At 39.4% G+C, this 15032-nt stretch overlaps 1 protein-coding gene across 1 annotated transcript; it reads right to left on the bottom strand.

The window, feature by feature from the left end:
- Positions 1-11180: 11180 nt before the first annotated feature.
- LOC147984771 (uncharacterized) lies at positions 11181-13504 on the bottom strand. The gene is made up of 2 exons (XM_087539802.1): positions 13486-13504; positions 11181-11803 (listed from the first exon to the last, which is right to left on the bottom strand). Exons 1-2 carry the CDS (start codon positions 13502-13504, stop codon positions 11181-11183), a joined length of 642 nt encoding a protein of 213 aa, XP_087395928.1.
- Between the last annotated feature and the right edge of the window lie 1528 nt (positions 13505-15032).

The following is a 15032-nucleotide window of genomic DNA, read 5'->3' as shown; positions in this document are numbered from 1 at the left end:
ATTGCATAAGAGTTGAAAAAGCTGAAGCGCGTTAGAAAGTACAACCCAATTGCTCGGCTTGTCATTGGGGTTGTGCATGATAAATACTTTGTGTTAAGAAGACAGAGCATGACAAGACTATATGATTTCGTAGGGATAACTTATTTTAGCATTGATATTTTGAAAGACATGGTTGCTTGTTGATATGCTTGAGTATTTAAATTATTATGTCAACACTAGACTATTGCTTTGAATCACATAAAAGTCCAATTTTCCATGCTATAAAGAAAAGAATATGATCTGACATGTTAAAACAGCACTCCACATCAAAAATTCTGTTTTTATCACTTACCTACTCGAGGATGAGTAGGACTTAAGCTTGGGGATGGTGATACGTCTCCAATGTATCTATAATTTTTGATTGTTCCATGCTGTTATATTATCAATCTTGGATGTTTTATAATCATTTTATAGTCATTTTGTATCATTTTTGGTACTAACCTATTGACATAGTGCCAAGTGTGAGTTCCTGTTTTTTCCGTGTTTTTACATCGCAGAAAATCAATATCAAACGGAGTCCAAATGCCACGAAACTTTACGAAGATTTTTTATGGACCAGAAGGAACATGTTGGGCCCGGTTGCACCTGGGGGGAGTCCCGAGGAGGGGACAAACCCACCAGGGCGCGCCAGGAGGCCCAGGCGCGCCCTGGTGGGTTGTGACCACCTCGGGTGCCCCCCGGACCGCCTCTTTGCTCTATAAATACCCCAAAAATCCTTGAACCCTAGGGGAGTCGACGAAATATTCATCCAGCTGCCGCAGAGTCCAGAACCACCAGATCCAATCTAGACACCATCTCGGATGGGGTTCACCACCGCCATTGGTGCCTCTCCGATGATGCATGAGTAGTTCTTTGTAGACCTTCAGGACCGTAGTTAGTAGCTAGATGGCTTCATTTCTCTCTCTTGATTCTCAATACAATGGTCTCTTGGCGATCCATATGATGTAACTCTTTTGCGATGTGTTTGTTGGGATCTGATGAACTTTGAGTTTATGATCAGTCATATCTTTTTCTATCCATGAAAGTTATTTGAGTTTCTTTGATCTCTTATATGCATGATCTCTTATAGCGTCGTATTTCTTCTCCGATATTTGGGTTTTGTTTGGCCAACTTGATCTATTTATCTTGCAATGGGAAGATGTGCCCGGTAGTAGGTTCGATCTTACGGTGTTTGATCCTAGTGACAGAAAGGCAACCGACACATATGTATCGTTGCTACTAAGGATAAAAAGACGGGATCTATATATACGAAAAAGATAAATGAATCTTTTCTACATCATGTCATTGTTCTTATTGCATTACTCTATTTTTTCCATGAACTTAATACACTAGATGCATGCTGGATAGCGGTCCATGTGTGGAGTAGTAGTAGTAGATGCAGGCAGGAGTCGGTCTACTAATCCTGGACGTGATGCCTATGTAATGATCATTGTCTAGATATCCTCATAATTATTTGAGGTTCTATCAATTGCCCAATAATAATTTGTTTACCCACCATTTGTTATCTTTCTCGGGAGAAACCACTAGTGAAACATATGGCACCCGGGTCTTCTCCTCATATATTTGCTTGCGATATACTTTTCCTTTGCATTTTTATTCAGATCTATTAAACCAAAAATACAAAAATACTTTGCTGCACCTTATTATTTTTGTGATCTATTATTTCAATCTACTACAATTTTCTGGCATCGTTACCCAAAAGGGACTGACAACCCCTTTAACACGTCGGGTTGCGAGGTGTTGTTATTTGTGTGCCGATGTTGTTTATGTTGTGTTGCTTGGGTCTCCTACTGGTTAGATAACCTTGGTTTCTTCACTGAGGGAAATACCTACCGTCGATGTGCTTCATCATCCCTTCCTCTTTGGGGAAATACCGACATAGTCCTAGCAGACTGGAGCTTTTCTAGCGCTATAGTGAGAGAGCAATCAGAGTCATACATCTTTGAAAGGTAGTAGGTGCATTACATAAACCAAAAGGCATACGTCTATAAGCATAAGTTCCAAAGGGACAAGTAAAATAGTCTTTTCTTGATCAGGTTGAGAGACTGTTATTTGTGAAAAGCCAGAGTATCCATCTAGGAAGCAAAAGTGTGTGTGCTTAGATAATCTTTCAAGCATTTGATCAATAAAAGGCAAGGGGTAATGATCTTTTCTAGATGCTTTGTTTAATTTTTTGTAATCAATTACCATTCTATAGCGTATAACAATTCTTTGTGGAATAAGTTCATTTTTATCATTAGGAACAACAGTAATACCTCATTTCTTAGGGACACAATGAACGAGACTTACCCATCTACTATCAGCTATAGGATAGATTATACCTGCTTCCAGAAGTTTTAAGATTTCCATTCTTACCACTTCCTTCATTTTTGGATTCAACCAACGTTGGTGATCAACAACGGGTTTAGCATCAAGTTCCATATTAATTTTGTGCTGACATAGAGTGGGACTAATTCCCTTTAAATCATCAAGAGTATATCCAATAGCAGCCTGGTGCTTCCTCAGAACTTTCAATAATCTTTCTTCTTCATGTTTTGAAAGGTTAGCACTAATAATAACAGGATATATCTCCTTTTCATCGAGATAAGCATATTTCAAAGTGTCTCGCAATTGTTTTAATTCAAACACAGGATCACCTTTAGGTGGAGGAGGACCTCCCAGAGTTTCAATAGGCAAATTGTGTTTAAGCAGATGACATTGTTCAAAGAAAAACTTATCTATTTCATTTCTTTCATGCATATGTAAATCATTTTCATGGTCTAGCAAATATTGTTCTAAAAGATCAGTAGGTGGAACAGGAATAGAAGGAAGACCGAATCAATTCATCCTTACTGGGCAATTCTTTTTCATCATGATTTCTACTAAACATACAAAAATTAAACTTATGAGACTCATTACCAAAGCTAACACCAACAATTTGTTTCTTACAATCTATCTTAGCATTAACTGTATTCAAGAAAGGTCTACCAAAGATAATGGGACAGAAGTCATCTTATGGGGAACCAAGAACAAGAAAATCAGTAGGGTATTTGATTTTCCCACACAAGACTTCAACATCTCAAACAATCCCAATTGGTGATATGGTGTCTATATTAGCAAGTTTAATAGTAATATATATTTCTTCTATCTCAACAGGTGCTATTTCTTTCATGATTTCTTCATATAAAGTGTAAGGAATAGCACTCACACTAGCACCCATGTCACATAAACCATGATAACAGTGATCTCCTATTTTAACTAAAATAACATGCATGCCAACAATAGGTCTATGCTTATCTCTTTTATTTGGTTTAGCAATTCTAGTAGCTTCTTCACAGAAGTAAATAACATGCCCATCCATATCTTCTTCTAAGAGATCTTTAACCATAGCAATACTAGCTTCAACTTTAATTTGTTAATCAGGTTTAGGTGTTCTAATATAGCTTTTGTTAACCACTGTTGAAACTTTAGCATGTTCCTTAATCCTAACAGGGAAAGGTGGTTTCTCAATATAAGCAGAAGGAACAACTGGATCAACATTATAAAGTATAGTTTCTTCTTTAACTGGTACTAGTTCTTTAATTTCTTCTTTAATAGGTCGGTGACATTTAAACCACTTCTCCTTAGGGAGTTCAACATGAGTAGGAAATGATACACAAAAGGAGGCTACTATCTCAGAGTCAAGTCCATATTTAGTGCAAAACTTTTGAGAAGTATCGGTATCCATAAAAGATTTAACACAAACATACTTAAGTTTAATACCTGACTCTTTACCTTCGTTGAGTTCCCAATCTTTAGAGTTGCGTTTAATTCTTTCCAAAATATTCCATCGAAATTCAATAGTCTTCTTCATAAATGAACCAGCACAAGAAGTATCAAGCATGGTTTGATAATTACAAGAAACCGAGCATAAAAATTCTGGATAATTTCTCTTGAGAGCTCATGATTTGGGCATGAATATAACATTGACTTAAGCCTCCCCCAAGCTAGATCGATACTTTCTCCTTCACGAGGCCAAAAATTATATATATAATTCCGATCACGATGAACTAGATGCATAGGATAAATTTTTTGGTGGAACTCCAATTTCAAACGATTCCAATTCCATGATCCAATATCATTACATAGCCTATACCATGCCAATGATTTTCCCTTCAAAGATAAAGGGAAAACCTTTCTCATAACTTCATCTCCAGGTAAACCTACAAGCTTAAACAATCCACAAATTTGTTCCACATATATCAAGTGCATATCAGGATGTTCGGTTCCATCTCCTGCATAAGGATTAGCTAGCAGTTGTTCTATCATACCCAAAGGAATTTCATATTCAATATTTTCAGTAGGTGCAGTAGGTTGACACTACTAGGGAAAAGGCTACTAGCAGCACGGGTAAATTGGCTACTAGTAGTGCGGGTACCCGCGCTACTAGTATCGCACTACAGCTAAAAGTTAGTAGTAGCGTGGGTGCAACCCGCGCTACTACTAAAAAGTTAGTAGTAGCGCGGATGCCACCCACGCTACTACTATTTGAAGCCTGCGCTACTAATAATAGAATAGTAGTAGCGCATCTATTATACCACATGCTACTAGTATCTGAAATACTAGTAGCACACATTCCCCCCCCCCTCCACACTACTACTAACAAATTAAGAATTAAAAAAATAAATATTAGATGTAGCATTCATGGATGAAGATCAGAGACAGGTCCAGTGCAAAATAAATTAAGGTCACAGGACCATCTTAACACTTGCACCATTCATGGATGCAACATTGAACATCTCAACTACAAGAGATCACCTGATTCCATTTAACAATAAACGCACACAACCAAAGGTGGGTACCTTTCCTAGTGTTCCACCAACAGCCTAAACATACCACTTCTCTAGATGTATCTACCAAGGCTCGAAGTTCAGATGCTGGTGGAACCCGATCCTTCCCCCCCACCCAAACGATGGTTTTGAGGTCCTTCACCTCGGCGACCTCCGATGTCACGATCACCTGGACGATCATCTGTGCGACATGGTCGCCAGGCTTCACGACTAAGTCCACGTCAGAGTGGTTGAAGAGCACGACGCCCACCAAGCAGCGGTAGTCCACGTCGATCACCCATGTGGCCACGTCGGGAAAGTGAAAAATTGTTAGTGCTCGTCAATGTCCTAATCCAGTAGGGTATTCTCTTACTTTTTAGCACATGCACACGAATCAATAGTAATAGCCAGAGGCTGGTCCATACTTGTTGCACGAGACGTGAAGAAGGGCGGGTTCCCTCCTTGTTTCACGAACGAATCAATGGGAGACATTGCCGCGAGCCGTGAAGAAGGTTGGGTCCCCTCCTTCTGTAAATAGCTCAGGTGCCTAAAGTTGTAAGGAATCTTAATACAATGAACTCATAGTAATGCATAATAACAAGAAAAAGAAAAAATAACCATGAATCCTAAATAAAAAGATCATTCTATGAGTTAGGTTGACAGTTTCGAGATGGCATAAGCATCCTAGATGAAAGAATTACCAGGATTTGTTTATTCTTTAGTGCTGATCGCCACGGGCAGCTAGCAGTGTATGCTGATGCAGAATGTACACATCAAACCCCCCAAAACCAAAAACATTTGTGAGTGAGCAACAAACCAACTGACTGCTAGACCCTAAAAACAAACATTTTTTGTGACTTTCCCTCTCCATTAGTAAAAAAGGCAGAGAAACATTTTTTTTGTGATTTTCATTTTCTTTTACTACAAAAGGGAGTAAAATAAACTAGAATTTTTTTATGTTTTTTCCCGCGCTTCGAAAGACAATACATAGAGCAAACAAACGGAATCCTCTCGAGATCTTTACTTTCTCCGTGGTGATTTGCAAACACCGCTGCCATCCTACATATATGGAGTAATTCTCAGAAAATGTATGCTTGGAGTATCAATGGTTACTGTTTAACATGATGAGAAATATATATGTCTTGTGCATGCAGATTGGTAATTAATTTTTTTACAGTTGATTAGCAATTCTTGTTATTCAATTTAATCTAAAAAGTGAAAAAGACAAGGAGCATACGCACCTTGACTCCCACAGGTGGAGATACACGGCTAGCTTAGCTCAATCAGAATACTATGGTTTCTACAAAATTGTAGTTTTGGAAACTGTGAGGTGTTTGGCTAAACCAACAACAGTAGTTTCATAAACACTTGTATTCCTGATATAGTGTTTTTCTCTAAAATCCTACGACCAACGACTGTGATGTAAGATGCCACCAAAAAATGTATCTCCATCTTGAAATTTAGATTCTATTGACACTATACATAGGTCAGACAAAACACTGTAATTCAAGCAAAAAACAGCAGCTTTGCTTAAGAACATGATACTGAGTACTTACAATTTATCTTAAAATTTCAGAATCAAGAAGCCGAAGGAAACAAAGGTGGAGTAAGAATGTGAGGATGAGTCATACCTGCAAGATGAAGAGCATGCTTCCCTTCATGTAAGCCAAAATAGCTTCTTGTGAAAAAGAAAACAAAGATCAAGTTTTTGTATCTAAATGGTTTGTAAAATATTGTATTTACAAAATGGGATGTACACATTTACTGAACTTATTTAGAATGGGGCACAAAACTGATAAGAATACAAAAATATTCAGGTAAACTAGAAGTGACACAATACTGAAAATTATAGTCCAAAACCACTTTAAATTCAGGCAACCAAAAAGAGAAGGAATACACATTACTGGGCAAAAATGCACATTAAATTACAGTGCATATTTTTAGTCTAAATAAATGCTAGTTCTGTATTACTAACAGAGTGGCTTTCCGGATTGAATTGCATAGAAATTTTGATTAGAACAAAATATGCTACTATTAGCAGCCTGCACACAAGTACTAGTAGTTATTTTCAAATCCTAGAAAATGACCTACGGGTATTGTGTCACATTAACCCTATCAAATTTGATTAGAATAAAGTACATGCCTGATAAGAGTAGCACATTTACCCTATAAAATCCTAGAAAATGACCTACGGGGATTGTGTCACATTAACCCTATCAAATCCTAGAAAATGACCTACGGAGGTCGATCGTCGTAGCAGGCGGCGGCCGAGCCGACGGTTCGTTGGAGTCAAAGCGACGATGTCATCTCGCCTCCCATTTAATTGTTAGACTCACATTAGTACATTATAGAGAGAAACAAAAACACCAAGTAGTACTAGAACTATGAAAGAAACTCTTACCTTACTTGGTCATTTTGTCAAACACCTTCCATGCGACAGCAGCTTGCACGGCCCGCATAGCACGGTCTTCAGTTGGTTGTGCCTCTTCTTCTGCTCACATAGGATACAAACAAGAAAATGTTGTCATGTCCAGCAATCATACAGTCAAGATAAACAAATCGTCACTTTAGAATTTAATTTCCTAGTGCAGACACTACATCAGCCGTCAGGTGTGATTTGGCATCAAATTTTCACTACCGACAGTGACGACAAGCGAAAGGAAACACACTGTGTCATGTTAGTCCATGCTCTGATAAGCAGAATGATCTTAAGGGCATTCTTCGCGTCTGTGCGCTTTTCTCGGACGTTGAACCGAATACGAGGCTGCGCAAAAATAATTACAGAACCATGGTCAAGCTCACATCCCAAATAGTTTTATTGAATACGCACATATGCTACTGTACTTGGCATCTGGCAAGCCCTTAGGCACTCAATATTTTGTGGGTGAAATTAAAGGAACCCCCAATTTGAATTTCATTATGAAATTGCGCTAGACCTCAAACGTAAAGTGGAACTAAAAAATGCACAGCACGATAGAGCTTCTATTGCTGAAGCGTGCAAACTAATCACCCTGCTAAGCTGACTGTGATGATGATCCCGATATTCCTCTTTTACAGCCTAGCCAGCTCTCCTAGCCAATCTAGTATAGCATCCTAATGGGATTTGGATAGCAAGAACTGAACTGGATTAAGACTAATTACTGAGATTATTCAACTGCTAATCGGATCGTATCTAATATACATGAACACAATTTGATCTGATGCGGAAATTAGGAGTAGTAGATTGATTATACCTTCGTTTGGTGATGCCATCTTGGGTCTAGAGAGGACGAAGAACTCGACAACGTCTCCAGCACCTCGCCGGAGTAATGGAAAGTCTTCACGTCAATGAGCCGTGCTCTCCTGATTGGAAAAGGAGTGATTTTCGGAGTAGACGATGGCTAATGCGATGGACTAATTCGTACGTGCAAATCTGCTCCTTATATAATGCATTGGCTTTGACCGTGGGACCTGAACCATATTAGCGTTAATTCAGCTCTCCAATCACGGGCATGATTTGTTAATTTCCATTTAATTGATATTAATCCTAAAATTAATTAATGGGTCAACAGTAATTTATGGTAATTAACCTTTTTGACCATTTGATCACATAATAATTCCAACATTCTCCCACTTGATCGAATGGTTAACATCATCAGTCCATACTTCGACAAAAGCATCATACCAAGGAAATGTATTCACAGTAATCGAAGAGTTATTACTGGAACCCCATTATCTATAGCATAATACTCCGTCTCAACATGGATAATTATTCATGGTTGGGAGTTTGTATGTGCATGCAGGCATACTCCCTACTTATGGTCCTAGTAGTTTGTTTCTTTATTAATCATTATGTGCACTTATTTAGCGAAACAAACTTCCTTATTGTGATAGCCGCGCTTAATAGGGATGATAGACTACTCATATCAATAAGGAATTCCTTCTTTTCCGAGAGCCCATTCAGACAGAACTCCAAAGTTAAGCGTGCTCAGCTTGGAGTAGTGTCAGGATGGGTGACCGACCAGGAAGTTGCTCCCGGGTGCGCACGAGTGAGGACAAAGTGCGTAGAAAAGGCTAGTATTGATCTGTGGGGCCAGTCTATATCCCGCCAGGAGTAGCGACCACCGGCGGGTGTGTCCGGGGCGTTATAAGTTGGTATCAGAGCCGACCCTCGCGGTTACACGGATAGTTGCGGACAGGTGCGCGGTCATGTTGTTCATGTCGTTTGTGACCCGTCGTGGCACCCGGCATGGCACATGTACTGGACTGGATGCACAGACGTATGTGCCAAGAGGGAACGTTCCTGTGGCCCGACGAGGACGTCGGTTCCTCTGAGTGGGGGTGTATGTGATAGCCTGGCTTAATAGGGATGATAGACTACTCATATCAATAAGGAATTCCTTCTTTTCCGGGAGCCCATTCAGACAGAACTCCAAAGTTAAGCATGCTCAGCTTGGAGTAGTGTCAGGATGGGTGACCGACCAGGAAGTTGCTCCCGGGTGCGCACGAGTGAGGACAAAGTGCGCAGAAAAGGCTAGTATTGATCTATGGGGCCAGTCTAGATCCCGCCAGGAGTAGCGACCACCGGTGGGTGTGTCCGGGGCGTTATAAATTGGTATCAGAGCCGACCCTCACGGTTACACGGATAGTTGCGGACAGGTGCGCGGTCATGTTGTTCATGTCGTTTGTGACCCGTCGTGGCACCCGGCATGGCACATGTACCGGACTGGATGCACAGACGTATGTGCCAAGAGGGAACGTTCCTGTGGCCCGACGAGGACGTCAGTTCCTCTGAGTGGGGGTGTATGTGATAGCCTGGCTTAATAGGGATGATAGACTACTCATATCAATAAGGAATTCCTTCTTTTCCGAGAGCCCATTCAGACAGAACTCCAAAGTTAAGCATGCTCAGCTTGGAGTAGTGTCAGGATGGGTGACCGACCGGGAAGTTGCTCCCGGGTGCGCACGAGTGAGGACAAAGTGCGCAGAAAAGGCTAGTATTGATCTATGGGGCCAGTCTAGATCCCGCCAGGAGTAGCGACCACCGGCGGGTGTGTCCGGGGCGTTATACTTATTGTCCAGATCAAAATTTGAGATCTCATTTATACAATTATCCCACCAATTAGAGGCCTTGAGTTATACTTATGCTAGCAAAATTAATGGCAAGCCTTTAGTTTGGGGATCAGCTATCATGCACTTAGTACATATATGCTGAGTTTAATATTTGTTCTTGGACAATATCTTTCACAACATGATACTCACTTAATTATTGTTACTCATGAACTAATGTGCGGATTTCTTATCGCACAAAAATATTAGTTATGTAGTGTACCAATCTAAGTCCGGATAAAATTGTTCAGCCACAAGGCTTGCCTGGTTGTATCGCAACATAGCTAAAATTCAAAGTTGCTTTGTTGTCACCTTAGACAGTAGGCTTAGTAGTGGAAAACTAATTTTATATGTATTGTACCATATAGTACAAACGTGATATACTAGCTCCCACTCATCTTAGCGTACATGCAATTTCCCTTTTTATTTCCTATATGAACCCATCAATTTTAATTTTCATTTGCCCTTTTGTATATAGCTCCCACTGATGCAAACATTCTATAAAGAATTAGAGTGTTTAACACTGGTGAATATTGGGCAACAATAACAAACAAACAAAAACATTGTTCTTCTGGAAAAAGGGTCAATGCAAATACTTATGTGTGAAGGTAATGAAAGAGTAAAACACTTATAAGTGCTAGGAACTGGACCGCATTTTTTTATGCGTACTAATTCCATATCCCGGGTACTATGGAAAACTCAGGTATCAGTTGTCTTTGCTTATTTCCCTCAATGTAACTAATAGTTTAACCTAAATCAGATAAGCCAAGTAGATGAAAGGAATGTGTCTCTTACTTAATGAGAGTGTTCATTTCTCCCCTTCGAAATTTGTCTTAAATGACAGTATCATCATTTCGATGAGCACTCGTAATACACATTCAAGGATTCACAAGATACATCACAACGAGAACTATCATGACAACTCCTAATAACACATTTTTAAATCCATCATCTAATAGAGAAACAGAATAAGGTCCCTCTTTATGCTAGGAACATAACAATATTATTAGGATGGAGGATGAACAAATCTTCAATGGTTAAGCATAAATCCAAATGCTTGAACATCAGCCCAACTGGAAAACTCTAAGACTTGGATCCATCCTTTTGGAGTGTCCTCATAGAATGGAATCCCTGAAATGAGTTCGAAGTGTGCAAGTGGCACCTGAGTCAACTCACAATTATTTATGGGAAGATAAGTAAACCAATGATTCAGGAATTTAAGGAATTTTCATTACCCTTATTAGCAAGCCTTTGAGCCCAACTCTTTCATAACATGCCCAAGAGATGTTCTTCTTGAACACACATATGTATGACCTCACTCATGGTCCACTTCTCTGTACGTGCGTTATAATTGATCCTAAATGGACCATACTCCACATGAAAGGAATTCATAATGAAGTCTACCAAAAGGCCCTCAGAAATCTCAATGCACATGCCCTCTAATTTCGCGGCCATATCGTTCATAGTTATGATATGCCTTCTAATGCCTCTTACACCATCATACTTAGTGGTGAGTATTTCCATGATCAGCGTGCTAGCATGTGCTTTTGAGGATTTTTTCAATTGCTCCTCCACTAATGCCAGGTAAGTTTCAGCACACACAAAGTCAGGAATTGCTCCCCTGATCCCATGATTTATTATGCTTTTCATGAGCTTGATAGCCATGCGGTTGGAGCGCTCCCATTTCTCCATATTAGCCTCATAAACCTTACTTTTCTCAAGGCTTTCATCATCAGAAGGTGGAGGAATAGGAGCCTTTTCTCTAAGTGCACAGTCAAGGTCCATGATCACAAGTGCATTCAGAATATGCTCCTTCCAGGAAGGAAAATTAGTTTCATTGAGATGTTCAATTCCACTGATGTGCTCGGAAATAACTGATGGGTCCAAAGCTGAATAAAACATAAATAACATGGATATTAAACATTATGAAAATATCCATATATAAGGAAACTTAATGCATGATATTAATCCTACGTTGGTCTGATTAATAACATGGCAAATTTAATTAAATCCTTATTCGCAACACCGTTGGGCAGTAACGAAAAGGAACAAAATGTAATATCTTTATTGGAAAATTAATTATAGTAATCATGATAATAATCAACTTTGGTCAGAATATAATCATGCGTCATAAAAATTAATCATTGTAATTATCCCAAGATATATAGTAGCCTTAGATAAAAGGTCCAAAAAAATCATAATAATCATGATCACATACAACGTTGGTCAGTATGTAACCATGAAGTACTAAAAGTAATCATCACAATTATTATGAGAATATATAGCAGTGTTAAACCAAAATTTCTCGTTGGTTCCATTCTAATTCAACACTTAATGCTCGTGAATAACGACCGGAATGCACATAATAAAAATAATAATCAAGGGTGTAATTTAATGAGCAGAATTAAATAATAAGGTACATCACATGATTAACTTTTGTGCATCCCAGGAGATGATAGTAGTGCAGCCTAGGCATCACGGGCTGACGCTTAAATGAGCAACTAACTTATAACCGGTATTAACCGAAACAAATGCATGTGTAACCTATCAAAAGTACAACAGGGCACAGGCTAAGGACGTAACTGTATAAAACAACACCCGAGAGAGAGAAAAAAACTCATAACATACTGAATCATACATCACACAAATAATTAAACAGCCATCTATTGTTTCAAAATAACAAACATAATCCAAAAAGTAAATAAATCAGCATGTGCTCTTCCTGAAGGTACCAAGCATCGATGGAATTAAAAATTAAACAAGCTGCCCGTGCTAGTACTAGGCCATTATCCAACTCTGATAACACAAAATGCCTCCGTGTGGCCCAGTTATAAGCAAGGCCGGTCTAATGCCCAGTCTTAGTCATACACAAGTTAGTTACGCAAAGTGCAAAGACAAATCCCGAATCGACCTAGCCAGCTCTCACTCCACCGCCACTACTCGCGGAAAAAAGGATCGATCGAGCGCCGGCGGCCGTTACGGTAGTGAGCCCGAAGTGTGCGAAAGGTGCTGATGCGCGCGTTCCGGGCTACTGCACCCCCCTAATGCGCATGGCGGCGGGAGTACCGCCCTAATGCGCGCGGCAGGAGGAGGAGGTCGAGGCGCTGCCTTAGGCGCGGCCCTAATGCACGACCGTAATGCGTGCCACGGCGGGTGCACGATCGTGAGGAGTGCGGCGGCGCATGACATGATATGCTCGTGATGCGAGTATCGCTCATGCGCAATCAGAGACGATGGCGCTCGAAACTGATGAGCAGATGCCAAGGTCCCATGCGTATAGAAGGTGCGATTTTCTGCCAATGCTGCTTAATGCTTGTGGCCTCGATCCCTGAAACTTGTGTACGACGGCGTGATTTTGCAGGCAAGTTCTATCAGATTTGCAATTTCTTTGCTAGTAGGATTAGTCTACTTGGGATTATCAAATCGATTCATGTAATTAGATCCAACCATGCTCTGATACCAAATGTTAGACTAATTACTGAGATTATTCAACTGCTAATCGGATCGTATCTAATATACATGAACACAATTTGATCTGATGTGGAAATTAGGAGCAGTAGATCGATTATACCTCCGTTTTGTGATGCCATCTTGGGTCTAGAGAGGACGAAGAACTCGACAACGTCTCCAGCACCTCACCGGAGTAATGGGAAGTCTTCACGTCAATGAGCCATGCTCTCCTGATTGGAAAATGAGTGATTTTCGGAGTAGACGATGGCTAATGCGATGGACTAATTCGTACGTGCAAATCTGCTCCTTATATAATGCATTGGCTTTGACCGCGGGACCTGAACCATATTAGCGTTAATTCAGCCCCCCAATCACGGGCATGATTTGTTAATTTCCATTTAATTGATATTAATCTTGAAATTAATTAATGGGTCAACATTAATTTATGGTAATTAACCTTTTTGACCATTTGATCACATAATAATTCCAACATTCTCCCACTTGATCGAATGGTTAACATCATCAGTCCATACTTCGACAAAAGCATCATACCAAGGTAATGTATTCACAGTAATTGAAGAGTTATTACTGGAACCCCATTATCTATAGCATAATACTCCGTCTCAGCATAGATAATTATTCATGGTTGGGAGTTTGTATGTGCATGCAGGCATACTCCCTACTTATGGTCCTAGTAGTTTGTTTCTTATTAATCATTATGTGCACTTATTTAGAGAAACAAACTTCCTTATTGTCCAGATCAAAATTTGAGATCTCATTTATACAATTATCCCACCAATTAGAGGCCTTGAGTTATACTTATGCTAGCAAAATTAATGGCATGCCTTTAGTTTGGGGATCAGCTATCATGCACTTAGTACATATATGCTGAGTTTAATATTTGTTCTTGGACAATATCTTTCACAACATGATACTCTCTTAATTGTTGTTACTCATGAACTAATGTGCGGATTTCTTATCGCACAAAAATATTAGTTATGTAGTGTACCAATCTAAGTCCGGATAAAATTGTTCAGCCACAAGGCTTGCCTGGTTGTATCGCAACATAGCTAAAATTCAAAGTTGCTTTGTTGTTACCTTAGACAGTAGGCTTACTAGTGGAAAACTAATTTTATATGTATTGTACCATATAGTACGAACGTGATATACTAGCTCCCACTCATCTTAGCGTACATGCCATTTCCCTTCTTATTTCCTATATGAACCCATCAATTTTAATTTTCATTTGCCCTTTTGTATATACCTCCCACTGATGCAAACATTCTATAAAGAATTAGAGTGTTTAACACCGGTGAATATTGGGCAACAATAACAAACAAACAAACAAAAACATTGTTCTTCTAGAAAAAGGGTCAATGCGAATACTTATGTGTGAAGGTAATGAAAGAGTAAAACACTTATAAGTGCTAGGAACTGGATCACATTTTTTATGCGTACTAATTCCATATCCCGAGTACTATGGAAAACTCATGTATAAGTTGTCTTTGCTTATTTCCCACAATGTAACTAATAGTTTAACCTAGATAAGCCAAGTAGATGAAAGGAATGTGTCTCTTACTTAATGAGAGTGTTCATTTCTCCCCTTCGAAATTTTTCTTAAATGACAGTATCATCATTTCGATGAGCACTCGTAATACACATTCAAGG

The sequence above is a fragment of the Triticum urartu genome, chromosome 2A (assembly GCF_056163025.1).
Source record: "Triticum urartu cultivar PI428250 chromosome 2A, HENAU_Tu73, whole genome shotgun sequence".
Taxonomy (NCBI): domain Eukaryota; kingdom Viridiplantae; phylum Streptophyta; class Magnoliopsida; order Poales; family Poaceae; genus Triticum; species Triticum urartu.
The sequence above is the reverse complement of the archived record's forward strand: the minus strand, read 5'-3'. Positions and strand labels throughout refer to the sequence as shown.